This window comes from Phragmites australis, chromosome 6 (genome assembly GCF_958298935.1).
Source record: "Phragmites australis chromosome 6, lpPhrAust1.1, whole genome shotgun sequence".
NCBI classification, from domain to species: Eukaryota; Viridiplantae; Streptophyta; class Magnoliopsida; order Poales; family Poaceae; genus Phragmites; species Phragmites australis.
In genome coordinates, this window is record NC_084926.1 from 5,864,653 (window position 1) to 5,890,789 (window position 26,137).

Consider the following 26,137-nt stretch of genomic DNA (forward strand, 5'->3'; position numbering starts at 1 on the left):
ACCTTCTCAAAGTTACCACCATGCAAATCCTTTCAGGACAAGAAGGACCTTTATTTCCGAGCATAAAAAAGTCACTGTCGGAATAATTAACCGTACCGTTCCTCCCTACAATTTCGAGAGTAGAATGGAATCCATAGGTATTGTAGTATGACATGTGGTTTCAGTTCCATCAGTGACCCTTGTTCAAAAAGATAAATGTTCTACTGATGACCAAACTAAGCAGTGGGAAATTCAAATTTTGCCGGTTTGGTGAATTGATAGAATACCTGCTATTGGTGCAGACCCGTGGCTACTGTAGCACGCAGCAACATCGCTAAAACTGCCTTAGAGATGCGATTAACTGATTTCTTTGGCATCAAGTAATTTAGGGATAGTATAAAAAAGATAATTTAGGGATAAGATCGTTTAATCCAGATTGAGCTATATGAATTAGATCTGATTTTTAGGGGTAAGAGTATCTCCAAGAGTGTCTCAATCTCATTCTCTATAGTCAAATTTAAGAAATTCTATCTAAATCTCAGCTCTAACTGCTTCCCAATCTCAATTTTAATGTTTACCGATGCCCAAATCACCTCTCTCGCTAGCTACATGTAAGAAGTGCCCCTCACTCCCAAAATACCCGACCATACCCCCTCCACCCCGGGGCCCACTACCTCGGCTTTCCTCTGTTCAACGCTCACCCTTGACCTCCTAAGCCGACGCCCGACCGGAGCTTTGCCCGCGCCGCCCTCTCCTTCTCCGATCGCCGCCTCAAGATCCCCTCTGGCCTCTTCATCGATCGGCCGCTCCAGCACCTCCGTGCCCAAACCGAGCACTTGGTGAGCTCCGTCGTGCTTCACTGAAGCTCTCTGGCTCTTTCCCTCCCTCTCTCCCTCACCAAATCATGTCGCCACCGTCGCACCCAACCGCCATTGCCACTGTCGACGCACTTCATCGGCGTGCATGTCGTCATCAACCCCACAAATGGGTTCGCATCGGTGCGCTGAACATCTTAGTACCACCCATCCGCCGGACTTCACCGTTGTTCGTCACTGGTGAGCGGTCAACAGCCAGCCAAAATCGATCCCCTCCCCTGGGTCAATTTTGACCGGAGTGGTTGCTCTTATACGTGTGTGAAGGAGTTCAGGAGAGAGATGGAGCTGACGGTTGGAGTCCACACGTCGGTGAGATAGTTGAGGGAGCCGTTCGAATATAAGGAGTGGGATGCGAAGAGTCTGCTAAAAAGTGTAGCAATATATGGAGAATTTTTTTTAAAAATGACTATTTATATAAAGATATAGGAATAAATTTTAAAGAGGCTTTTAGAGATGCTCTAAGACACTCAATTTAAAGGGAGGGGGCAGCATCGCATCCATTAAGCAAAAAATAAATCGAAGTCTCTAGTCTATCTCTTTCTTCGAACCCCTTTGATGCGGTTGTAATCCTGGCCCAGCGTCACCTCATCTAGGCCTTAGGGCCCTACCAAGCAAATCCATAACCGTACCTTTTTGTTGCAAAATTATCTACACGGTCAGTGGTATGACAATTACTGTATGATATTCATCATTACAATAACCAGTATGTTGCAGAAATACGGTAGAACCTCAGATAACATAAATGGTCATTACAGTAGTCTCTACACAAACCATTTTGTTCACTCAGCTAGTATATAGCACATAATACTCTTGGCAACCAAAGTGCTCCGCATTGAACGTTGAAATTGGTAGAACATCATGATGATTCACAGCTTGTACTGCATCTTCTTAGCGCAGTTGAAGTCTGCTACATATGAAAGCGTAAACTTCTGATTAGGCTTCTTCATACTTCTTGGAGTTATCGAATTTTGGATTCTAGAAAAGAATATTTACCCAAGTTATGGAGCCCCTGTTTTGCTATGCTCCCTCTTTTTGTTGTGATTGTCTCACATCAATATTAGCAGGGACATCTGCATATTGTACAATACAAAAGCTGTACGGAGTGCTTGAGCTGTTATTTGCACCAGCAACACCTCTTACTTCACAGGCCTGGAGCTGAAATTAAGTCGTTTAGCTTCTGATAATGCATCACCATTTGGTTAAAGTTTATGCAAAAATATCTTGCATCAAACCTTTTCTTGTAGTTCTGCATTTTGTTTTGACATGATATTCACTCGTCTACTGAGTTCCATGTTTTCCTGGTGAATTAGGCAACCCTGTTTCACCGTCAGTGTATTGAAATGTTAGACAATTCCATGCATGATCGTTTGTTTGAAATAATAAAAAGGATATTGATTGTAGGGCCTAACCTTCCTGTGCAACTCTTCGATTTCACCTTTCAAAAGATGCTCCTGTTTTTATAGATATTTCTGCATATAAGACTAAAGGAGATAGAAAAACAAAATGAAGAAACAAAATGAATATGACCTTCCTCATTCTGACACTACGTTGGCTTGTTTCAAGCTGATTCTCTAAACTTTGGAGGTCCCTCACACCTAGACCAGAAAGCCTCTCTCCCATTAGTTGCCTGCAACCATGCAAAAAGAGTTTTTTCACATCATCTCGTAAGTCACTTAAACTAACCTGATATAAATTTAACTGGGCCCAACGGCCAAAACAAAACCACATATTATATTGTTGGAAGAGAGGCACCATCAATTTCCTTTTATGAGCAGTGAATACTGTCAAGGTATTTCAGTTTGTAGTTGTTTCCACAACCTGAGGTCCTGACTGAATGAAATGTTTCATTTTGGTTTTGACAGTTCGTAAATTTCCCATGCGACGTCGAAACTTTGTACTGACAGGCGATTTAATTTGTTGCAGAATTTGCGGAAGATCATACTTGTGGCTTTCTTGCAAGCTGTGCAGTTGTTGCCTCAAGTTTGCTGCCTCCCTTTGCCAGAACTATCAGTAAAAAAAGAAATTATGTTAGTTTCTGAGCTAAAAAACTAGTTTTAGAAAACTAATATAGAAGTATACTGCGTAGTATACTAATATGCTGCTAAAAATCAATCAATACTCAATAGCTGCACATGCTTCAGGTCTGGGGATAACAAACCCGTTGCTTTCATTGTCGTGCACATGTTTGACATAATGCTCTGATTTCAGTCAGGGGCCAGCCATTTGAACATGTATGCTATAATCACTTGTTGCCATGTTAGCATAAATTTAATGAAACTACATATCCATTCCATACAATCTAAGCTTGCTTCAGGGGTTTGGATTTATTCCAACAATATGTTGAAACAATATTAGTAGAGTAATATTGCATCATGCCAAGTTCCCAATGAGATTTCAGGGCAAATTCAGTTTGTCATTTCTATTTTCCCCAAACAATAACATTGCAATTGCATTCTCAATGTGCATATGTAATATTTTGATTTATGTGGCTACTGCGATCTTTTCTTTAACTTTTGTTATCACGTTAGTGCATATTTCCATCATCGTTGATGCATACATAATATTGCTGACAATAGTTTGCCACGCGAAGCATGACTAGGTGCTAGAGTGATGTATTGTACCATAGCCTTCAAAACCATGTTAGCTTGCAGATGCATGATTTGGCCTTTTCTCGACATACAAAGGAAATATCATTGTAAAAGATAACAGCATGGAGGGATGTTTTGAGAAGCTAGTCCATCCGTAGCATACCAAATACAGTTCTTCCTTTTAGACATGATACCTGTCTCATACTTTTGCTTATTAATATCAGTTAAATTTTCTAATGGTCCTAATTGTTCCAGCTTTTAATGCTTTAACTGCCCTTTTGTTTGTGCTAGTGACATAGCGTCGGTTAAAGTTTTAACAAATACTACTATTTCCCTGTATACTCTAAGAGGGCACCTTGCCATCTCTTTTTAACTTACCGGTGGCCATATCAGTTGTGGATATACTATCACTATGCCTGCACTAACTTACGGAAGTTAAGATAGTCAACAGATTCAGTATTATTCGGCGTGTGTAATATTTGGTTTGTGCTATGATATGCGCTACGGAGTAACAAGGTGCAGTGAAACTGTTGGTTAATGGTCTGGAACCACAGGCTTGTTTTTTCAAAAGTTAAAAAAACGCCGTGTACTTTGGCTTTTGCTCCAGTTATTGAGAGTATCTTCATAAGAGGATAATCAAATTAGATAGAGATATAGTTTGTTAGTTGGTTTGTTTTGTTACGGGCTGGAATTACTGTTCACCGACGTCTACTGTAGCTGCGCGTTAGCCCGGGTGAGAGATAAGTCTTAGAGATAAGTGGTTAGCCTTGGCTCCTATATAAGGATGACATATTGCCTATCTCAATTAAGTAAGAAGAAACTTTGCTCAAATCTTAATGCTAGTATGTTTCAAAACTTCAAGGTCTTCAAGAAAAGACTTGCCGTTCCGTTTGCAATGGAAATTATCATAATCATGTGCTGGAGCATCTGTGGAATAAGAAATAACTGGGTTTTCAATGATTCGACTCCAACTGCTCAAGCTGTTTGGAGCTTCTTCAAGAAAGATTTCGCTCGTATTATTAATCGAGCTAAAGATTCTAGAAATGATGATATGTTTCAATGGCTTGCTTCTTTAGAGCAACTTTGTTAGGGCTCTTTTTGTCTTTGTTTTTGGTTGGTAATTTGTTTTTCTTCTGTATCTTTCTTTTTTATTTTTAATATATAATCAGTAGGGGATGATTCTACTGTTTTGTCAAAAAAAAGTAAGGAGAAACCTAAAAACAGTCAGAATCTTTTAGAGAAGAGCAACTAGCTGGTTTCTTTCTGCTATTCTATCTAAATCTATATCATTTTTCGATTTTTGTACTTTATAACATGCCTCCCCAAGATGAATTTTGGATGGCTTTCTCTTTGGCCCCATAAAGATAGTGATTGTCCTTAAATGCTGTGTGTGGCTTCATCAGAAAGCGTGCAACGGAGTGCCGCTGTGATGGTGTTTTCCCAGTACTGTAATCCTCAGCTGACTTCTTGGACGGTGGTCTCCTTTTACATCATGGCACATGGTCAAGCAGCAAGGCATGGGTTAGAGTTTTGAACTTGGGTAGCCTGGTATTCAGAATCTTTCTGGAAGTACTGCAAAATCTATTTATTGTTTATAGAGAAGTTATCAGTCAGCAAGATATATTGTTTATTAAGATGAGCCAGCCTCTTCAAGAGTTGAAGCTTGTTGTTTCAGAACGCTTTTCTTGTATCAAATTGCTATATGCAGTATGGACAGCTAGTTTGCCACTACTGTTGCAGACGAGAATAGTATCTTCTCGTTTCAAGGTTTTTGCTGTAGTCTGAGATCAATGCTACTTATCAATGGACGGATTCTTGTCAACTTCCCAATTCATGTTCCAAAACGATGTCCTGTTGCTAGCAAAGCTGCAAACTGGTTAGTGAGGTGGGCATCAGATTGCTAGATGCAGATAATATCCCTTCATCTTCGCATATACTCCTTCCATTGTATTGTAGGTTATTCTGAACGTTATTCAATACTTATCAATGGAGTACCATGGGAATTATCAGATTATCAGCCTCAATATGTCGGTTTCATTTTATTCTGAACGTTTTTCAAAGGTTATTATCCATCAGCGAGAAATTATATACCTTGCAGTTTCGCATTTTTATTTTGTTTTTCGTTCTATTTATGTATCGGGTTTGGATTGAATGAGACCATCGGATTTGTGTTTAGCATGTCTGTCTCGTGAGGTGAAGTTAGCCGTATGGCGTAGCAGACGCCATCGTCCTTGTGATCCCGTCTTCTCCCTTCTCCCCTTTATGTCAGGCACTCAAGGTGGGCTAGGCACTAGTTTTGCTTTTTTAAGTACAAGTTGAATGCATAGACACACCAGTGTGTCTTAGCATATATCTAAATAAGATTAAATATATAATTTTACATAGCACATGCACATATTTTGATCATTAGATATACCTAAATGTGTACATACTATCCCTCTTATGATTTAATCTAAGAAAATACTGAGTAATTGTGCGAGTCTAAGACTCAAATCTAGATAGACATATTTCTTCACAAGTACTCTAGCCAACTGAGCATAGCGGGTTAGTTGCTAGTTGACCCTTGTTGCTAGACTAGCACGAAACGAATTTAATTTGAAACAATGCTTGTGATAACTTTATTCAAAGAGAACCCTCATATATTGTCGTGGAGATTGCTAATGGGTGAACGATTACTAGATCATTAATGATTGCTCCCTAAAAAGATGTTGCTAGGTGTTAAAAGATCGTTGAACTAGGTTACAAGAATTATTGACAGGATCAGAATTGAACTATATTAAAAAAAATTCATGGCCATGTATGTTTCAGAAATTGTCGAACTAGGTTTAAGTAATTATTGAACTAGGTTTTGGAAATCGTTGCCAGGACTTTAGAAATCATTGAAGATTTTAAAAAAATATTATCCCTTTTTTAGAGACACTGAGTTCACTAGATAATTATGTAGTAAACTTTTGGCAGATAGAGCCTCCCTTTTTCTTTCCTAAAAAGATCACATGACCAAATTTGGTATTGGTTCATCATGCATACATGAACGAACAAGCAGATAAAATCATAGTAATTAATTAAAGAAAAGAAACGTTAAAGACTAAAATCTGCCATTAGTCAGGCAAACATCACATCTCTTCTCTCATCAATGCACCATGAGTACTAACAACAGAAAAATATATAGATACTTCTTCCTCACCGTACCATAATTTCTGAAGTTGCACTGTTCACTCCAAGCTGCTCCTCTTTTGCCTTGGCGTACCGGTCTATCACAGCTTTCATGCTGTAACGGAAATGTAAAAAGGATAGTTCAGTTAGTGTGTTTCTTCGTTTGAATTTGCAGCTTAATGCCTTGATGTTATACAAGATAGTAAACACTTAGACAGTTGTATTAATTTATTTTTATAGTGTTTTCTAACACACTGTTTGTGATCATTTTACACAAATATTACTGTACTCGAGATTGCATGGAGTATTAGAAGCTCTCCGTATATTTAGTTGTCAACAAGCGGTAGTGCTAGCGGTCTATATATTATTCAAAGATCGAGCAAGAAATTTTATATCTCTCATCAAATATATATAATTTTCTACATTAAATCTTTTTCTCGACGGACAAAAGGAGCACTTGCCTAATTCTTACTGATTTTTTTGGGTCAGATGCTTCATTTCTGCAGATGGATGGGAACATTCTGAGGAAACAAAGTTAACTAGACAAAAAAAAACTTCTTGATAAGGGTATCAAATCCCCAATGGGATAGAAGTCTCGCATTCATTGTAGTTTTCCGTTACAATCACATGAAGGAAAAATATTGATCTCTAGCTTTAGATTAAAAGAACAAAAGACCACAAGAAACTTGTGACCATATAGATCTTGTTATTAATTGAAGATAGTTGAAGGATCAAGTATTAATATTAATTTTCAAAGAAAATTACTAATTGATCCTTCAATTGGATTTATTATCTATTACATAAATCTTGATCAGCTAGCTATATAACTACACTAGCCATCAAAAGAAGGAGAAGATTGTATATAAAATTAAAATATCAGTTAAAATTAAACCAAATCAATAGGAAATTTTTAGCATAGAGAGACATATATATATATATATGCGAAATGAATTGTACTTGGTGCTGGAGAACTCGTAGAGCCTGCCGGTGCTGGAGAAGACGATGAGGCCGACCTCCGCATCGCAGAGGATGGAGAGCTCCTTGGCCTTCTTCAGCAGCCCGTTCCGCCTCTTGGAGAAGGTCACTTGCCTGCTCGTCGAGTTGTCTATCCTCCTTATCACTATCTTCCCCCTCCCCATCTCTCTCTCTCTCTCTCTCTCTGACGGCAATCACAGACCACAAGAAGAAGGAGAATTAGAGATTGATCTGATGTGCGGAAACTGAGGCTTCAAGCAGGTGGGTTCCTAGCTTAGCTAGCTTCCAGTGATGGTTTAGCTATACCTAAGCGAGGAAGGAGAAGGCAAAGTTCTGATTAGGTTTTATGCACGAACTTGATGCAAGTGGGCAAGTTGCTGGACTACTAGTCCTTCTCTATGTTTAGCTTCTCATTGAGGCTAGCTGCTTAGCGATATGTACTGTACATAAACTATGTTATTTTATTGTTGGAATTTGGTACAGACTGAAAGCCTCCTCCAGGTGATCGACGAGACCATGTCTTACGGATCTGTACACTTCCCGTAACATTTTGGTAGCCGCATGTCAACTATGTTAGCTGTTAGCATATAAGAAATTTCTCGGACGATTGAAAATTAGCAAATTAAGCTGATTTTTTATATAGATGACAAAGAGGGCATAGATAAGTACAGATAACTCCATTGCTCTCTCAAATTATTGTTTAATTGCTTGCTGCTCTACACATATCCAGAATGGGAGATGTGTCCGTCCTTTGGCGTCTCCAGTCCCTAGAGAAGACTTTTGATTGTACCAAACATGGGCGATGTCGACATCCCATTCCCATCACCTTACCTCGTACTAAAACCTCATTTATCTTGAAATAAAACCTCATTTATCTTAAAACCCTAAGAAAAATAGATTGTGTGAGATTGTGGAGGGATTGTATTGAGTCTTATAGACGGTATAAATATAGTATAGAGACTTAGAGGTAAGAAGTCTTCTTGATATATATGGCAGTACAGGATTACAAATCCTAACTAATAAATATACTCTAACATCCTCCTGAAGGCGTAGCGGTAGCATCGCAGACGGTCAGACTGGATAAAAAGTCGAAGGTGTCAAGTCGACGGACTAACATCCCCCTGCAGTCATAATGCCACCGCATTGCGGGTGTTGTGACTGGAGTGGAAACCGACAAGTAGCTCATGCGAATGGTAGCCCTTTGTGCCAATATCGAGGTAGCCGAGAGCGAGACAAGTAGCCAAGCTGTGGTCGACGATGATGTGTATGAGATAGGCGGGGTCGACGTAGCTATAGTTGGGGTTACTGTTGCGGAAGCCGCACTTGAAGCCATGGGCGCAAGGAGATGCCATAGTGACGGGCACAGGAAGGCCCGAGGGAAGAAGACGGTGACGTGGATGAGGCAGTCGTCGAAGAAGAGGTTGATGCCGAAGTTGACACAGTCGATGGCTGTCGAAGATGAGGCATGCATCGGGTTTGCTAGGCCCGGAAACGCGTTAGGGACGAAGGGATGTACAGGTGTTGCCAGTACTGAACATATGAAGGTAAGGAGCCCAACCATGCGCTAGTGTTTGAGGGACCAGCAGAGAAGGCATCAACGATAACTGTGCATAGAGAGACGAGGAGAAGAGTGCCGATGCAGCCCACGATTCTCGAAGTAGACAAAGTATTCAGGGAGAAGATTATAATGTTGGTGACGAGGTTGTGCTTGGATGAAGGCGATAGAAGGAGGAGGAACCAGCGTCCTAGAGTGATGACCCTAGTGTCCGAGAGAGCATGGTGGTGGTGCTCGAAGAAATCGGCAAAGAACAACCAAACAGCATGACGAAGGCCAAGGGCGACGATGACTGAGGTGATGACACGCCGAAGAGGGGGCATCAAACAACGATGTAGGGCGATGGTAGGATCCTCTGTTCGATCGGACTGCGCTAGGGAGGGCACGAAGGCACGGCCACAGGCGGCAGCATTATGGCCTGAAGGCGACGCAACGACAACCCTGGTGCTCGGGAAGACGCGCATACTCGAGGACGAGGAGGATGGGAGCCACTATCGATCGGGCAGGATGAACCACATGCGATTGGTGGATCAGACCTAGGGCGCATGAGGCGATCGAGGCAGAGGGTCCCGAGTGGAGGTGACAACGACGAACCAGCTGCAATGATGTACTACAGTGATAGGACACCTTTCTTGGTGAGCTACTCTTCAGAGTTTGCTACTTCATGGCAGTGTAAATTGGTTAATTTTGTTGAATGCGTAGTCAGAATTAGTAGCGCATATGATATTTTAGTAATACCGAAGAAATATCATAAGTTATCCAGTAGGATTTTACATCATGCTTAGGTTCTAGTTCAAGGACCCATGATTGTTGTGAATTTCTACCCGCACAAACATGTTGAGTACACAGAACAGAAATGCCTTTTTCGAACTTAGGACGATCGAGATCAGGTGTAACTTTTGTGACTTTTGTGATTTGGCATTTGTAGATGAAACAATATGACATTTGTGTGGTTATGTTAAAAATTATGAGTTTTGTTCCGATAAGATTTTGTGTAGAAGCCACATTGATATTTACAAATTTATTGCCTAGTGGAGATGCTATTGTCTTTACAAATGAGCCATACATATCAAAATTTACAACAAAGATAAATAAAAATATAGGTACTGATTACAAACCTGCACCTAAACAAAGTAGAGCCATATGTAGGATCATCTGAGAAGTAGTCTTGATACAACCTCAAATGTCCTGCTTCTCTATTCCGATGAACTACTTGATGCCCAAAGACAGATCCGCTATGGTGCAGTTCCTTATCAAGCTGATATTGATTGTGTGCTACGTGTGTTGCAGCAATAATGAAATCATCGCCATCATCCGATGATGACGAATCCAAGACATGTTGCATGAAAAAGCTATGTTGAGTCATCCTAAAACAGATCAATTTCTCCTCAGGTGTTGCACGCAGACGATAGGTCAGGGGCAACAGACGAGAGGCTATGTACGCATCTGACACTGACGATTATTTGCTCGGGATCGATGGTGTGTCCCTGGGTTCAACTCACGCCTCTCCGGATCGACAGGCGCGTCGTCGCTCGGGTCGATGGGCATGTCATCGCTCGGGATCGACCATGTCTAGGCGTGACGGGTTAACGACGTGACTCCCTCGCTCCTGCTCAGGTCGACAGCGTGTCTGGGTGTCACAGTGTGCGTCGCACGTGAACGAAGGCGTGACGTCCCGATCACGCACGCAAACGACGGATGCTGGCGCTAGAAGGGAGACGGGAGGGGCGGCAGGGAGAAGCACAAGAACAAAGAGATGGGAGAGGCGATTGGAAGTTTGCCTACGTAGATGAATTTTAAAATATAGGGAGTCACAAATAGTATATCTGCTAGAGGGGAAAATTTTTAAGGAGTCAATATTTTTAGAATGCCTCCCTATATGGGGATATAGTGAACCAATTTTAGAGAGTCTTTTGAATATGCTCTTAATATCATGTTGTTTATCCTATGGGCTCTTTTACGGTACACCTCTTACCGCTAGAGGTAAGAGAAGTAATGAATCCTAGCCATTGATTAATCAAGGTCATTTTAGAGAAAAGGAAGGTTAGTTTGCTATATGTGGTCAAAGAAAAAATGGAATGTCCTAAATCAGTGCAACAGTATTAATCAACAATCAATTACGTTTGCAGATTCCTATTTAAGGTACCGTATGTATGTATACATATGTCACTGTATTCAATATATAGAGTTTTATTAGAAAAAGTCTAGATGGGCATACGTGGTGGGTATAAATTCCAATCAATTTGGTGTTTAAATAAGACATGTAAGGTTTCACTATGGATTAAATAAAAAACCAGATGTATTTCTTTTGTAGTCTCAATATTGTGATTTCAAATTTGAATTCAAAATTTCATTAGAAGAATTTAATAGTTTATTGTACTATTAAATTTGAAATACTCATTATTGAGAACATAGATGTGTATGACAGTAAAATTTAGAAATCGCTAAAAAAAATAGATGAGTACGGTGTATAATACTATAGCAAGTGGTATTATTGTTGTCACTAACTACTATATTAAGAGCCACGCTATTAATAACATACGCAAAAAATATTCTTCTTTCCTTATTTACTATGTGGTAATTGATATTAATAGCCTTTGCATGGTACCGCAAAGCCTATTATCTCACATGGGGTAAGAGAAATATCAATTAGATCAACTAAAATGGACGGTTCATATCAACTTGGGTGTACCTTAAAAAAATCCTTATCCTATATGTTTGTAGACTAAGGTGATTTCTTCGCACCTCCCTAAGTCCAGTTCAGCCACACCGCCAATATACTCTTCTTCTTCTTCTTCTTCTTTTAATTTTTTTCAAGGAACTAATTCTTCTAGTTTTAAAGAAATTAAAAGTTGGCAGAGCTAGCAATCGAACCTAGGTTGACTATGCGCACTTACATTTTGACCACTAGAACCAATCTCGGTGGTTTATGTTCTTTATCACTAAGAAATAACAATGTTTCTATTATCCTCTTAGTACCATATTGTTTATCCTATATGTTTGTAGACTAAGGTGATTTCTTCACACCTCCCTTAAGTCCAATTCAATCATACCACCGATGTACTTTTTTCTTCTTTCAATGCTTCCAAGGAACTAATTCTTCTAGTTTTAAAGAAATTAAAGACACAAATCCTATGGGCGGAGTTGGCAACCGAACCTAGGTCGACTATGTGCGCTATGCATCTTTGACCACCGAGAACCAATCTTGGTGGTTTATGTTCTTTTATCATTTTGTGTGACATCACCGCTCTTAATTTAGCTTGAAGGGTTTTCTTTATGTTCCTTTCCGGTCAGAAATGACCCTGGCTTTGATTTAACATGCCAAACATAAAAAAAGAGGTGTTTTATTATATTCATCCCTAAATTACAGTTATCCTAGAATAACTACCGTCATCCTAGATTAACTCGTCATCAACATTGCTTCATTAAAGGAGCCAAACTTGATGAAAGGAGAGAATAGGAATAAACGTCCAACTAAAGTTATTTTATACGAGAAATGATGTGCGACGCATATAAATAGAATATATTATGTTCTAAGTAAACATCTTTTACGGGTTCAAAATTAGTGCCCAAGTTATGGCTTAATAAAGGGCTGGTCTATTTGCTCAACTGTCTATATTTCTAAATGATTCTTTTCAAGATTCCATTGTGCTTTAGAGACCTTCATTCTTCGAAAAAAAGCTACAAAAATTATATTCCGAACAACCAGTCTGAACACCCATCATATAAAGTGCCGTAGATATTAAGTGAGACTTCCTAGAGGAGAGGACTACCTCGATCACGCACATTAGAAATACTCTATATATTTTCAGCGAGGGCTGGGCAATCTCAGCTAGTTTCGAACAGTGGTATTGTCAGATGATTGATTCGGCACGCGTACGTGGTAACAAACCCTTATTTTCAGCAGCAGCAGGCGCATGTTACCTGCATCATGGCCACCACGCACCGGGGATCGCTTCGGAAAGAGAGAAGAGATTATCCTCGTCTTGGTGCTCCGGAGCTGCGCCTGGTTGGTCGCGCAGACCACGTGGCTGCACGACCAATAGGAGGAGCAGTTTTGTTCGCGCCGATCATGGATCGGCAGAGGACTCGCGAGTTCCGGGGCTCAAACCACTTTGAGGAAAGCGAAGGGATCGAGCCCCTTTTGGGGTTGGGAAAGCATTTTCCTGTACGAAAGTGGCGGGCAAGTGTCAATCATTGCCGTATGATGAGACAACACCTGTCGAGAAAGGTCTCGGGATGCATCCACGGCGAGCCAACCAGGAGAGAGGAGAGCGTGGTGGTCACTTTCTTCTTTGCAGTATGCAGTATGTATGTAGCCAATGGTCGCTTTCTCGGGGTATACGTGGAAAAATGTCGCGCCACCGAAGCTTGTTACTCCCATTCTGTTCTTAAAACTATGAGCTATTTTTTGAAAGCCACGACGTGGGCGGTTACAATAGCGGATTGACACGTCTACATCATGTCTGTTTTTTATTATATAGAATATGATAAAAGAAGATAAATAATTATATTTACATTTTTGGACATATCAATATTTATTTATGATTTCATCAATATTTATTTATAAATTTATTAATATTTAACACATTTATTTAATTATGTTTTTTTGACCTCTCAATATTTATTTATGAATTTATCAATATTTAACATATCCATTTAATTATGAAGAAAACAGTGTTACTTTAATGCATGCACATAATTTTAACATGTATGCGATAGTAATACGAACATAACTAAATTTATTTTATATTCTTTTGAGTTTTAGATGTTTTTCTATGCATTTTAGATTATTTCAGCCGATTTTATCGATATAACTATTATTCCTTTCGCTATTTTTTTTAGAATTTAAAAAATTATGTATATATATATATCTGAATACATATATATGTGCATATATATATACACAGGTACACATATATACAAATATATATATGTATCCGTGTGTGTATATATGCGCACGCACATACATGTGACCCACATGGACAGTAGCTACAGTACCTTGCCCTTCAAAATTGCTCCAATACTCAGTCATTTAATCTCTAGTACTCAAAAAATATATAATAAATTGGTTCATCTACTCCCATCCTTCGTCCGTCTGCCCGCCCCTTCATCCGCCCATTTTGGGCACACACAAACGATCCTTCTCTCCTGATTTCATCCCCGCGCCCTCAAAACCGGAAAAAAACAAGCCCCTCTCCCTCCGGCGCGTCCTACCCAATCTGCCCCTATGATTTCCTCCCCGGCGCCATCGTGCCTGCCAAATCTGCCTGTGGTTTCCTCCCCTGACGCCCTCCTACCTGCTTCCCCGTCACCCAGCCATCCCCTGGACCCTCTTCCTCCCTCCCCTATTCCTCCTCCCTGCACCCTCCCTCGGTCGCTCACCCCTGCGCCTCCACTCGATCGGTCGCCACCATCACTTCGACCAACCGCCGTGGCTCCAACGGGCTATCCTTCGCCGCTTATCAGTGGGCCGATGCCAATAAGCTCTCTCTTTGTCTCTCGTAGGAAGCCCTCACCCCCTTCCCCGTGCCTCCCGCCCGCCCCGCCGGCTTGAGCACCCTCCCACACGCGCATCCCCCCACCTACGGCCATGGCACAGCCGCTCATCGTGAAGGATGACGACCCCAACGAGGAAGGTGCGCGTGCCAAGCCTCACCTCCTCCCCCTCTCCTTATTGCGTGCATGTGTGCGTCGGGGCTCTATGCGTGCATGCTCAGATCTACACCCACCAAGCCCTAAATCTGTCACGATCCGATTCAGATCACTGCGTCCATAGACATTGAACTGAGATCCTCTGATTTCACTCATCTGTGAAGTCATGTGACTCCAAACGGGTCTGAACCATTGCATCAAAGGTGAACAATTGAGTTCTAGTGCTACAGTAACCGACGTAAAATACTGTTCAGCTAGCCCCAGTTTACTGTGCATTGTACTCAAGTCAAACAAGATCATAGCCATTTCCTTTGGTTGATTGATTGATTGTTTAGTTGCTGGTGCATAGTACTATTCGCCGTCCTCGGCATCGAGAAGGGCGCGTCCTGCAGGAGGTCTACGTCTTCCATGACCCCCATCTCGACGCGCGGCGATGCTGCTAGGTGCCTGTACAATCGCATTTCATCGACCTCCCCTAAGATCTCGCAATATTATCTCTCCACGCCACGGAGCGTCCGTTGTTACGCGTTAATGTCGTGTGATTTCTGATGGCTTCTGTCTGTATCTACAGGTTATCACCAAACTACTGTACCTGCTCAACCAGGGCGACACCTTTACCAAGGTACAGTAGCATATGCCTCATCTCCCCTCGATCATGGTTCAGCTGTTCTTGTGGATTCAAATTGTTGGTCCTAGATGTTGACATTGCTCACGTGCATGTACTCTTTACATATCACATTTTTACGTAAAGTTTTCACATACGGAGTTTCAAAGAAGTTGGTACTTTCAAAATTAGGTTCGACACCTGCTTACCTAAATAAGTTAGGGGAGGGGTTCGTAAGCTTGTTGTGCAGGGTACAGACCTTAAGCTGTGCATGTTTCAAACACTCAAAGTACAATGGGGATCTGAGAGTACATAAAATCACATGTGGGCGCTGTGCAACTTTACTCGGTGCTAGTTAAGTGACTATGTATTGTAATGGAAATCAATGTTCTGCATGAAACAATTTTATTTTGTACATTAATCATACGTCTATCAGAGCATATAAATTTGCACTTCTAAAACCACCTAATGCCATTCTATGAGCGGTGCCGAAACTACAAGCAGATCGCTTATTTGTTGCGGCATCTAGATGAGGTTTTATTGGTGGATAAGCGAGATGTTGGAATTTTTTTGTTGGAATAGTAATCGTGCACGTACGTTACACATGTAATTAATAATATTGTGATAAGAACATGCAAATGAAACCAATAACATTGTAGTAGGAGTTGAAATTTAAAATAATATGGTGTATAAGTTTATAGTCATCCATTATATTATTCAAAAAAATTACAGGATATAAGTTTATGGTCACCTATTACATACATAATCGAAGTCATGAGTAAAAATTTAGGTAAAGGAGGAAAATAAACGGTACAATAGGAGCAAAAATAATAGCATAATTAATCTCTTATTCTGAAACAATGCACTATTTAATATGTTTAACAAATTCTCGTACAACTTTAGAGATATTATTTTTAGATTCATTTCTATTATATTTCAGTAGGCCAACCAAGAACTTCTTAATTTCTTAATTCGTGTACATCCTGTAAGCGTATTATATGTTTTTAATTGTAAAAAAGAGTATAATCAGATGACTAATTGCTTAATATAAATCACAACGTTGTTGAGAACACTTATAGTGTAAATCGGTGGTTGTAATTATTTAACATTCCACGTGCGCATAAATTTAATAAAAAAAACCCTAAGTCGAACCTGCAGTAGAATAAAATGTTACATCTACATGAATAATCTAATTGATAGAGTCGATGTTGTAAGAAATGTACCAATCTTTTATCTTTGGAACACAAATTAGTAGTATATGACACCAATCACATATGTTGTGAATCCACGGGTAGTTTGCCACTTCTAGAGTTAGATTTTATTTGTTGGAAATTTTGAGTTTTCAACATATAGAAATATATAGGTTCATGTCTTTTAAACATCCTTATACCCATGTTGAAACAATCTCAGGGATGTTCGCTTGCGATGAGATCATCCTTATGCCCATTAGCAGGTTGACCTTTTGCATGGGTACAAGGATGTTCGCTTGCGATGAGATCAACCTACTAATGGACACCCAATATCACTACATGGATCTTCAGTTCTGAGTATGATATAATATATTCATTTAATTATGTTGTTTTTACATAATCTTACGAGCTCTCTTATTTATCACAGTTGTTGTGCGACTTCGAGTGAGAGCCGAATCGTAGAAGGAAGCTTGATGTCCAGTTGTTGGCAAAAACATTTGATATGTGGCCTGAGATGTAGTACAATATTTCACGGTGCTAGTTGGTATATTTTGTTTTGTTGTTTATTTGTGTCATGCTTTAGTTTCTTCTAATAATAGTGACTATTGTTTATAAATTTATTATCGATATGTACAGCACGAGCATTTCAAACTATTTGCATTTAACATGGTGGATAGAAGTGTATATGTATTGGACCCACTCCCTATACCGGATTGGTTTAAAAGATGCGAACCTATATGTTTCTATATGTTGAAAACTCTCAAAATTTCTAATAAATTAAATCTAGCTTTGAAAATAGCAAACCCTCTGTGGATTGACAACATATGTGATTGGTGTCGTATACTACCAATTTGTGTTCGAAAGATAAAACATTGGTAAATTGCTTACAACATCGGTTCTATCAATTAGATTATCTATGTAGATATGACAATTTATTTTTCTATAGGTTCGACTCGAGGTTTTTTGTTACTAACTTTATGCGTATGTGGAACGGTACACAAATACAACCGCTGATTTGCATTGTGAGTGTTCTCAATAATGTTGTGGTTTACATTAAGCAATTATCCATCTTGTTATATATATTTTTACAATTACAATGAAATATAATATGCTTATAGGATGTGTACGAACTAATAAAGAAATTCTTGGTTGGCCTGCTAAAATACAATGGGAATGAATCTAAAGACCCCTTAAGTTTTTATGAGAATTTATTAAACCTATCAGATAATGCATCATTTTGGAATGAGAGATTAGTTGTTCTATTATTTTTTATCATGACTATTGCATCGTTTATTTTTCTTCTTTACCTAAGTTTTTGTTCATGATTTCAGTTGTATACAATTGTAATAGGTGACTATAAACTTCTACCCATTAGTTTTTTAAAATAATATAATAGGTGCATAAAATTATACACCATATTTTGTTTTAAATTTCAACTCCTACCTCAATGTTACTGATTTCATGTGCATGTTCTTGTCACACTATTATTAATTACACGTGCACACTTGCTATTCCAAAAAAAAAAAAATCCACCCTAATGCTTATCCACCAACAAACCCTCATCTGGACCCCGCGGCAAATTGGCAATCTGCTTCTAGTCTCAGCATTGCTCCTGGAGTGGTGTTAGGCGGTTTTAGGGGTGCAAATTTATATGCTCTGATAGAAACATAGTTAATGTTTATAGTGTAGAATATGGATTTTTGTTATAACGCACGGACACTTAATTAGCATATATAATAAATTAGAAGGAATGACAGACCGGCACATAGATGCCTAACAATTAAGCTTACATTCCTAAAAAATCCGAAATTAGGAATTAGGAGAAAGAATCATACAGTCCGAAAGTTGAAAGATCAAAATTAAGATGAATTTTCTAGGTTTTCTCTTAGTGTTATTAAAGCATGGGTACCCGTTATATCTCATACCATTGCCTCTTCTACTATCCTGTGCAACTATGAGCTATTTGGAATTGGAATGTTAGGATGAATTTTCTTGGCTTTCTCTTAGTGTTGTTAAAGTATGGGCACCCATCATATCCTATACTATTGCCTCATAATATCCTGCGCAACTATGAGCTATTTGGAATTGGAATGAATAAATGCAATTTTAGATGCAACTTTAAATGCAATTACGAGCTATTTGGAATTAATGAATTGGAATGACACCGGCATACAGCAAACCAAATAAAAAAACTACTCCTCATGCCTGCGTGAAACCGTGCCCTTGCTGAGGACCACGCCGCCTTGATTTTAGGAGTTGTCATCCCGCTCGCACCGTATCGGCCCAATTCCCACATGCACCCTTTTTTTTCATAAGACCCTTGCATTCCTCCAAAATCAACATGTAGTCCTCACCTGACCATTTTTCTTTCAGGCCCTTGTCATCCTTGGAATTTCCACCTAAGGGTGAGCAGATTCCGATTTCTCCAAATTTCATAGATAACCCCCATTTGGTAGTCCCTCCTAGGTCCTGTCTACTCTTTTTCTCCACACCTCTCCTTTTCTTACCTACCAGTCCTCTCTCGAGCGATATTCCACGCTAGTATTAGCACCTTATTGTCACCTTCATCTCCTATGAGATGGTGCCACCTCTTTGTCACCTCCTCCTTTGTACCTTTGTATCACACGACCTAAGCCTCAAGAACCATATAGTTGTCTTCTCTCCCTTCCTCCTCTCTCTCTTCTCCTAGGCGACACATAATCTTGTCTTGCTCGCTGTCCGTCGTCTTCTACCGCTCCCCACCACATTAACTCCATTGTTTTACTTGCTTAGTGTTAATCTCCGATGGCACTTTAGGACAGTGCTACTCACAACGACACTAAGCATAGGCCCAATGGAAGAGGCTGATTAGCACCCGGAGGCAATGGCCCTGAGCCCTGTTGGAAATTCAAATAACACTACAAAACTTTGTTAAAAAATCGTTGGTTGGTTGACCATGAACTAGCCAATTTTTGACAATAATTTAAGGTTCAATCAACGAGTCCAGGCCATTGGATAGATATCTAACGACCCATGTTGCTTCATGTTCTATTCATCTTCATCCTCACACGATGCCATTTTCTTCCCACTCTTCCGTCCAACCACGACGGCTTGTGTCGCTCTCCCGCGTCGCCTGCCCCCAACCCCCTTGACCCCTCCCCGGGGTCACCGGCGGGTGGCGCCATCGGCGCCTCGCCACTGCCACCAAGGTTGAAAACGGCTGGGCTGGAGCATCCGCTTCCCCGGAGACTTCTTCCACGCGTGTGGTTCGCTCCAGGCGTCGAACGCCTCGTCAAGAAAGGGAACTAGTTCGCGAGCGCTCGTTCTGAGCTCAGAGCATTGGGGCCTCCATGAACAATTTGGGTTGCACGCTGCTCTCCCCTGCCACCCCCGATTTCTCGCCAAATCCTCGACGCTCTAAGCCCGCCTCCAATGCCACGGCCCCGCGATGCTGCACCGCGCCATCGGGCGACGGCGCGCTCCGCGCCTTCCGCGCGCACCACCGCGCGGGGCGCGCCCTCGATGCCAACCCCGCGCTGATGCCCGCGCTCGTGGCGTGCGCGCGGCTGCCCTCCGCCGCGGCCGAGGCCGAGCAGATGCACGCGCTCCTCGTCAAGTCCGGCGTCCCGCGGGCCGTCTCCGATGTCCACGCCTCCACCTCCCTGGTCCGTGCCTACGCGCGGCTGGGCCGCGTGGGCGACGCGCGGAAGGTGTTTGATGGAATGCCGGACAGGACGGTGGTCACCTGGAACGTGCTTCTCGACGCGCTTGTCAGAGCCGGCGACTTAGACGCTGCCTGGGAGGTGTTTGTGGAAATGACAGAGCGCAATCTAGTATCTTGGAACACTGTAATCGCTGGTTTCGCAAGGCATGGCTGGGCTCAGGAGGCAGTGGACTTGTTTGTCGAGATGACTGCAAATTATGGTTTGGCGCCAGATGAGGCCACGATGGTTGGCTTCGTATCGGCGGTTCGTGATATTGGTCTGCTTGGACTTGGGAGGAGCGCGCACGGGTATGTTCTCCGGCGGCAGTTCTCACTGGACGGTGCTCTTGGTGTCACACTGATCAACATGTACACAAGGTGTGGGAGCATGGTTGCTGCACACAGTTGCTTCTCAAGCGTCTCCAACAAGAATGTGGAGCACTGGACCTCTGTGATCGCGGGTTTTGCAGCACATGGTCACCCAGAGATGGCACTGACATTGTTTCACGAGATGAGGCAACTGGGCATTGAGCCTAATGGTGTCACCTTCATAGCCGTCTTGAATGCCTGCAGCCATGGCGGGCTTGTTGATGAAGGTTTCAAGTACTTCGGCCTAATGAGGAGCGTGGGAATCATGCCAACGATCCAACACTATGGCTGCTTGGTTGATCTCCTTGGACGTGCTGGGTTCTTGAAAGAGGCCTTCAGTCTTGCAAGCAATCTTCCAGAAGATCCGGGTTTTGTAATCTGGAGCTCACTACTAGCAGCCTGCCGCAGCCATGGCAATGTCGAGATGGCAGAGCTAGCTGCTTCAAAGTTGGCAGACGCAAAACCAAGTCATGGCAGCTCGTATGTGCTGTTATCGAACACTTATGCGCGAGCTAAACAATGGAAGGAGTTGAAGAGGACGAGGAGGAGGATGGAGGAGCATGGAGTAACGAAGAAACCTGGGCTCAGCTGGATCGAGGTGGATGGAAATGTACATTCCTTTGCCACTGCAGACAAGTTGCATACGGAAAGCGAAGGTATTTATCAGATGTTGGCAGATTTGAAACCTAATTTGACATCAGCTGCATGTAAACCTGATACACTCACTCCTTCAGCATTTTGATCATAAATTTTTTTGCTGCTTGTACAATTGCAATCATTTTCTTTGGAGAGAGTTTATAAATTGTTAATAAGATTTACATCATATAAAACATCTATTCAACCTATTATGAACAAGAACAATGCTGTATCAGCGAATAAATTGATTTAGTACATGTTAGTACTTGTGCACTTTAGCTGCATTTACATATTTTTTTGTTGGGAGCGTCCTCCAGCAATGAGCACAAGAGCAGGAGACTGAAGTACATGGCCCAACTAGTAACCGCTTATCTCTACCTACAGCTGTTTAGTTTTGTACATTAAACAGTCATCTAGTATGATAGGATGGTCGAAATGTTTGATTTAGTTGACCAGATTGATGATCTCTTGATCTGGTTTTAGCAACATCAACAACTATCATCCAGCCGTTTATTATCTGCAAATAAAAGCACAACCGTGAGTTTCAAGAGGTGTATGAATATCCTGCAACCTTAAAAACGCTAGCAATGGCAAATGGATTTTAGTGACCTACCTGTCCATTCATTGCTTTCAGAGCAGCACCTCCAGCTTCCTCAGTAGTGTATTCTATGAAGGCATACCCTTTTGATCTTTTCGATATCCTGTCCATTATTATCTTGACTGTAATAGATCAGTTCAATGAATCAGCATCCCAAACGCAAAGAGATGAATGAATGGGTACAAATTAAAACATTCCTGCAGTACTATCACAAACCTTCAACCAGCTCACCGAAAGGCTCAAAGGCTGCCCGTAAAGTTTTCTCAGATGTGTAAAACGAAAGCCCTGCCAGAAACAGTATACAAAAAAAAGAACAGCAAGATCAAAATAGATCTGATTTCCTACCATAGCATATACTTGTTAATGCTGTTGGCCTTACGAATGGGAGAAATGGAAGTTTGCATCTCCCATTCTCTTATGGCCAGTAATCTGATGAAGACTGTTTGCATTTCATAATCTCTGATGAAGACTAGCTTGTTCCTTTCTACTCCTGCCTTGCATCTAACCAATAGTTCTGAGCAGGGCTACCCGCTCTCAAGTAGGATTAAATTGTATAATTTGCAAAACTCAGCTAGGCACAAGATAAGAAAATCGGGCATAGAAATTCAGCTTGACTCAACATCCTAAGTTGGGCAGAAAGGCGCAGAAATTTTACTTTAGGCAAAGCAGAGAAGACATCATCCACATGCAAATGATAGATAAACAAACAAATGAGTCGAAATGCATGCAAGGCACTTCACCTGTAACAAAGAGCCTTTTAGTTTTGACATCAGCCACCTGAGTCCCTTCTGATGATTTCAAGCTATCATCACCTGAAACCATCAAAAACATTTACAATCTGTTTATCCACTCTTACTTAAAGGCGCGAACACCCAATATGTAAGGTGTACCCTAGACCTACTAGGTAATGAGGGTACAAAGCGTAACAGAATCAACAGGTTCAGACCAAATTAAGATCCATGGATTAACAACAAAAATGGAATAAATGACATCCTTCTTATTGTTGATCAAGTCAGAGTAATAAGGGCCAAAAATATCATGCCATTTTTTTAGCAGGAAGGAAGTAAGGACTGGTGATAGAGCATGATGCTGCTTAGTAGGAAAAGACAGGGTTTCAGTTTTGGGGCAAAAAAAAAAAAAACAGAATCCTGTTTATTCTAGAAACTGCCTGGTTTCGAAAACTAGTTGGTTGATTAATACAAAGTTCCAGATCATTGACTCTAAATATCTCGTTAGAATGGAAACAAGTTAAATCAGGGCACACGTTTTTTTCTCGAACAATCAGGGCACAAGTTTTGCTTAGCAGCATTGATGTTTCCCCATATTGAAATGCAACACAACAGGTCTTGAATAGCGAGCGAGGAAGGAACTTTGGTTGTCAATGATGCACATACAATTACAAGAAGGAACAACTATGATAGGGTTTAAGATAACAGTGTAAAGAAATGAGAAGGGATGAGAGAGAACCTTTGTAATCTTTGTTGTCTGATCCAAAATTTGTATCTGGTCGAACAGATAACACTCCAGGAACGTCTGGTATGCAAAGTTAACTTCTCAGTGTAATCCAAAGACAGGAGATGAATAGACAGAATTCTCTGTAAAGGATGTCATTGCCCAAGATGCTCACCAGCTAACTCATTTGCACACTCTTCATCAATATGACAGCAGAAACCATAATCCCTCTCCCATGAAATGTGATATATGCTAACTTGGGCATCCTTTTCACTGGGAAAAAAAGAAGATAGCAATAATCTTGTCACTCACAGGGCAGACAGAAAGCAAAGTAATAGTTAGGTTGATGGTGAGACTACATACTTCCCCAACACTTTCATTAGGATTTGGGTACAAAGGTCCACCATTTGTGCCTTTGTCACGACTTCAACTCCAGGCTTCTCCATTCGGACAAGCCAAAACTCATTTTTCCCACTTGAAGATGAGTTATTAGAAGCACCGTCGCTGATGCTTACAACGTTAGCTGTTGAGAGACTCGAGATGGGACTATCCTTCTCTGATCCATCACCCATATCCGGCCGAACAGACAACACTCCAGGCATCTCTGTAAGTTGATAAGAGCATAAGAAGCAAATAGATATGAGTTTCAACTTCCAAGCATATATCTCTTCAAGTACTTTTCACTTGTTAATCAGAGGTGCTAATTTTCAAGTGCAGCATCAAAATCAGTCTAACAATTGATGCAATACTTAAACTAACAATCTTATCAAAACGGTACCGTGGCACACCAAAACCACTTCCCTATAGTATATCTGAATCTGAAGAAGGAGAACGTATGCAATTAAAATTATTCAGCGGATGGTGTCATAAGGAAGACAGCAGTCATAGACAGACCTGTATAATTATCCACAGTTTGCGCATTTTTCACACTGCAGGATTAAACTTAGATAAATCTAGTGCAACTGTGTTGCATGAAAATGGACAAAACGAAGGTTACGCTAACTGAACATTTAGTACCATCACAATAGAATTCACCTGTTTGCACAAAATTACATAAAGGAGCACGAAAGCGCATCAATTTTTGCACAACTCACTTCACTGAGGGATTCAAAAACGTACTTGCAAGCTCCCTTGACGCTTCCTCGTCGATCTCGCAGCGGAACTCATAGCTCCCATCCCACGAAGCCTCATATATGCGCATCTGTGCCTCCTCACTGCGTACATCACCCAGAGCACAATGTTTACAGCATCTGAAACCGTTGAAAAGAAGCTGAATGCTCTCGTTGGCCACAGAACGCCGATCTCCTCACCTTCCCACAACCCTGGCCAGTGTGGCAGCGTAGTAATCCACGGCCTCCGCGCGGGACACCCCGCTGCCTCCCGCGGCCGCGGGGGGCGTATCCATCATCACTACCCACCTGGAGCAACTCGAATGGATCTCAGACGAACCGGAGGGGAGTGGCGCGAAAGGTGATGCGGCGGTGGCGGCGAGGAGGGGAGAAAGGCGACGGCGCCGGTGGCGAGCGGTTGAGCTCGCGCGGAGGGCGGACGGCGAGAGGTGAGGGATCGAGACGGTTCGGGCGGCGGTGGAGGCGGATACGGAGAGTCCTCCGCCGAGGAGGAGGGGGAGTAGCACGGCGTCCATCTCCGGCGCGGCGGCGTGCCAAACCGACGGGTGGGTGCGACTGCGAGGCGAGCTCGCGGGAGCGGCTACCGGTTCGGCTAGGTGGGAGAAGACGAGGTCCGTGAGGGCCACGAGATAAATATCTTGCGGCCTTGTGGTGGTGGGCCGTAAGTTATCTCAGCCCAATGGGCTGATACTTCATTTTTCGTGTCGGGCCGACGGATGTACTGTAGCGGTTGGATCTGGGCTGCTCAGTTGAGATCGGACTGCTGAGAGTCGTGCAGAGGAAGGAAGCGGTCCACCTCTGCCAGGATAACATTGCGACTCCGTGGCTTGGATCAGAGACAAGATGGCGATGATTCTTGTATTGCCATCAATGCAGGAAGGGATTTTAGTCCCGGCAACTAGGGTTTTCGATATCCTGACAGTCATGTTCTGTATTGAGATATGAGTTAAGTGTTAGAAGAAAACAAATAGATATAATAATTTGTACTAATATGCGGGACCCACCGTATATGTACGGACCGGGTAAAGAATAAAGGGACCGGCCCTCTCTCTCCTCTCACTCATTTTTCCCACCGTCTCTCTCCTCCCTCTCACCTCCTTCAACCATTTCGCTCTCCTCCCCATGGTGCTGAGCTCACCAACGACGAGCTGGTATGGAGCCATGCAAGAGGAGGCGACAGAGATCTATGGCAGCCATGGCCATCCACAGCAAGGCTGGTACAAGGAGCTCACGCGTGGGCCATCCATGGTGAGGCCGGTACAGGACCTCGTCGCCGACCAAATCTACACCACCTCCACTTCATTAGCCCTCGGTGGAGTTATTGGCAGTCAGATCCACCACTCGCATTCTTAGATCCGTACGGGGATGGATCCACTCCTCGCTGGCGGCCAAGAGGGGGCGGCCCCAACGATTCTTTGCGGAACGGGTGTACCAGTCAACGAATCCGTATTGCCCCATCCGCCGGCTCCAGGAGAGCTACCTGCCATTTCAAGAGGGCTAAAAGGACAATGATGTCGTCTAGAGAGGGGTGAATATGCGTTTTAACAAACTACGTCTCTTTTACTATTTGGTCTAAACTTGCAGTGAAAATAAAGTAACAAATTTTCACAAGTGAAAAACCTAAATATGCTAGGCTCAACTAGTGTATAAACACCCTAAACCAATATGAAGCTTACAATCCTAATGTGAGACAAAG

At 41.9% G+C, this 26,137-nt stretch overlaps 3 protein-coding genes across 7 annotated transcripts; 1 reads left to right on the top strand and 2 right to left on the bottom strand.

Annotated features, from left to right (window-relative positions):
- Positions 1 to 1,495: 1,495 nt before the first annotated feature.
- On the bottom strand, positions 1,496 to 7,954 carry LOC133920385 (MADS-box transcription factor 57-like). 4 transcript variants are annotated; one of them, XM_062365007.1, is made up of 8 exons: positions 7,553 to 7,954; positions 6,632 to 6,710; positions 2,797 to 2,858; positions 2,382 to 2,481; positions 2,264 to 2,305; positions 2,087 to 2,170; positions 1,848 to 2,009; positions 1,496 to 1,761 (listed from the first exon to the last, which is right to left on the bottom strand). In XM_062365007.1, the coding sequence occupies exons 1-7, from the start codon at positions 7,732 to 7,734 to the stop codon at positions 1,872 to 1,874; spliced, it is 687 nt and encodes a 228-aa protein (XP_062220991.1). In that variant the 5' UTR covers positions 7,735 to 7,954; the 3' UTR covers positions 1,496 to 1,761; positions 1,848 to 1,871. The 4 variants fall into 4 exon arrangements, 3 of the variants coding, with proteins under 3 accessions (XP_062220991.1, XP_062220990.1, XP_062220992.1); XM_062365006.1 differs by having other exon boundaries at positions 1,496 to 1,758; positions 7,553 to 7,953; XR_009910095.1 differs by lacking the exon at positions 1,496 to 1,761 and having other exon boundaries at positions 1,958 to 2,009; positions 2,264 to 2,481.
- An 11,672-nt stretch (positions 7,955 to 19,626) lies between these two features.
- On the top strand, positions 19,627 to 23,358 carry LOC133921311 (pentatricopeptide repeat-containing protein At5g66520-like). Of its 2 annotated transcripts, XM_062366126.1 has the most exons (2): positions 19,627 to 21,281; positions 23,203 to 23,358. In XM_062366126.1, the coding sequence occupies exons 1-2, from the start codon at positions 19,904 to 19,906 to the stop codon at positions 23,211 to 23,213; spliced, it is 1,389 nt and encodes a 462-aa protein (XP_062222110.1). In that variant the 5' UTR covers positions 19,627 to 19,903; the 3' UTR covers positions 23,214 to 23,358. The 2 variants fall into 2 exon arrangements, with proteins under 2 accessions (XP_062222110.1, XP_062222109.1); XM_062366125.1 differs by lacking the exon at positions 23,203 to 23,358 and having other exon boundaries at positions 19,628 to 21,368.
- Positions 21,487 to 25,054, bottom strand: LOC133921312 (organelle RRM domain-containing protein 1, chloroplastic-like). The gene is made up of 9 exons (XM_062366127.1): positions 24,622 to 25,054; positions 24,431 to 24,525; positions 23,675 to 23,915; positions 23,487 to 23,584; positions 23,327 to 23,392; positions 22,600 to 22,671; positions 22,076 to 22,144; positions 21,875 to 21,981; positions 21,487 to 21,778 (listed from the first exon to the last, which is right to left on the bottom strand). The coding sequence occupies exons 1-9, from the start codon at positions 24,954 to 24,956 to the stop codon at positions 21,671 to 21,673; spliced, it is 1,191 nt and encodes a 396-aa protein (XP_062222111.1). The 5' UTR covers positions 24,957 to 25,054; the 3' UTR covers positions 21,487 to 21,670.
- Positions 25,055 to 26,137: the final 1,083 nt, after the last annotated feature.

Coding starts and splice junctions, on each gene's coding strand:
- LOC133921311 (XM_062366125.1), top strand. CDS start 19,904: ATGAACAATTTGGGTTGCACGCTGCTCTCCCCTGCCACCCCCGATTTC.
- LOC133920385 (XM_062365007.1), bottom strand. CDS start 7,734: ATGGGGAGGGGGAAGATAGTGATAAGGAGGATAGACAACTCGACGAGC. Junction 2,482..2,796: donor AGCTTGCAAGAAAGCCACAA/GTATGATCTTCC, acceptor GCATGGTTGCAG/GCAACTAATGGGAGAGAGGC. Junction 2,010..2,086: donor ATGCAGAACTACAAGAAAAG/GTTTGATGCAAG, acceptor ACTTAATTTCAG/CTCCAGGCCTGTGAAGTAAG.
- LOC133921312 (XM_062366127.1), bottom strand. CDS start 24,956: ATGGACGCCGTGCTACTCCCCCTCCTCCTCGGCGGAGGACTCTCCGTA. Junction 23,585..23,674: donor CTAATGAAAGTGTTGGGGAA/GTATGTAGTCTC, acceptor TTTTTTTCCCAG/TGAAAAGGATGCCCAAGTTA. Junction 22,145..22,599: donor TAAAAGGCTCTTTGTTACAG/GTGAAGTGCCTT, acceptor TGTTTCTGGCAG/GGCTTTCGTTTTACACATCT.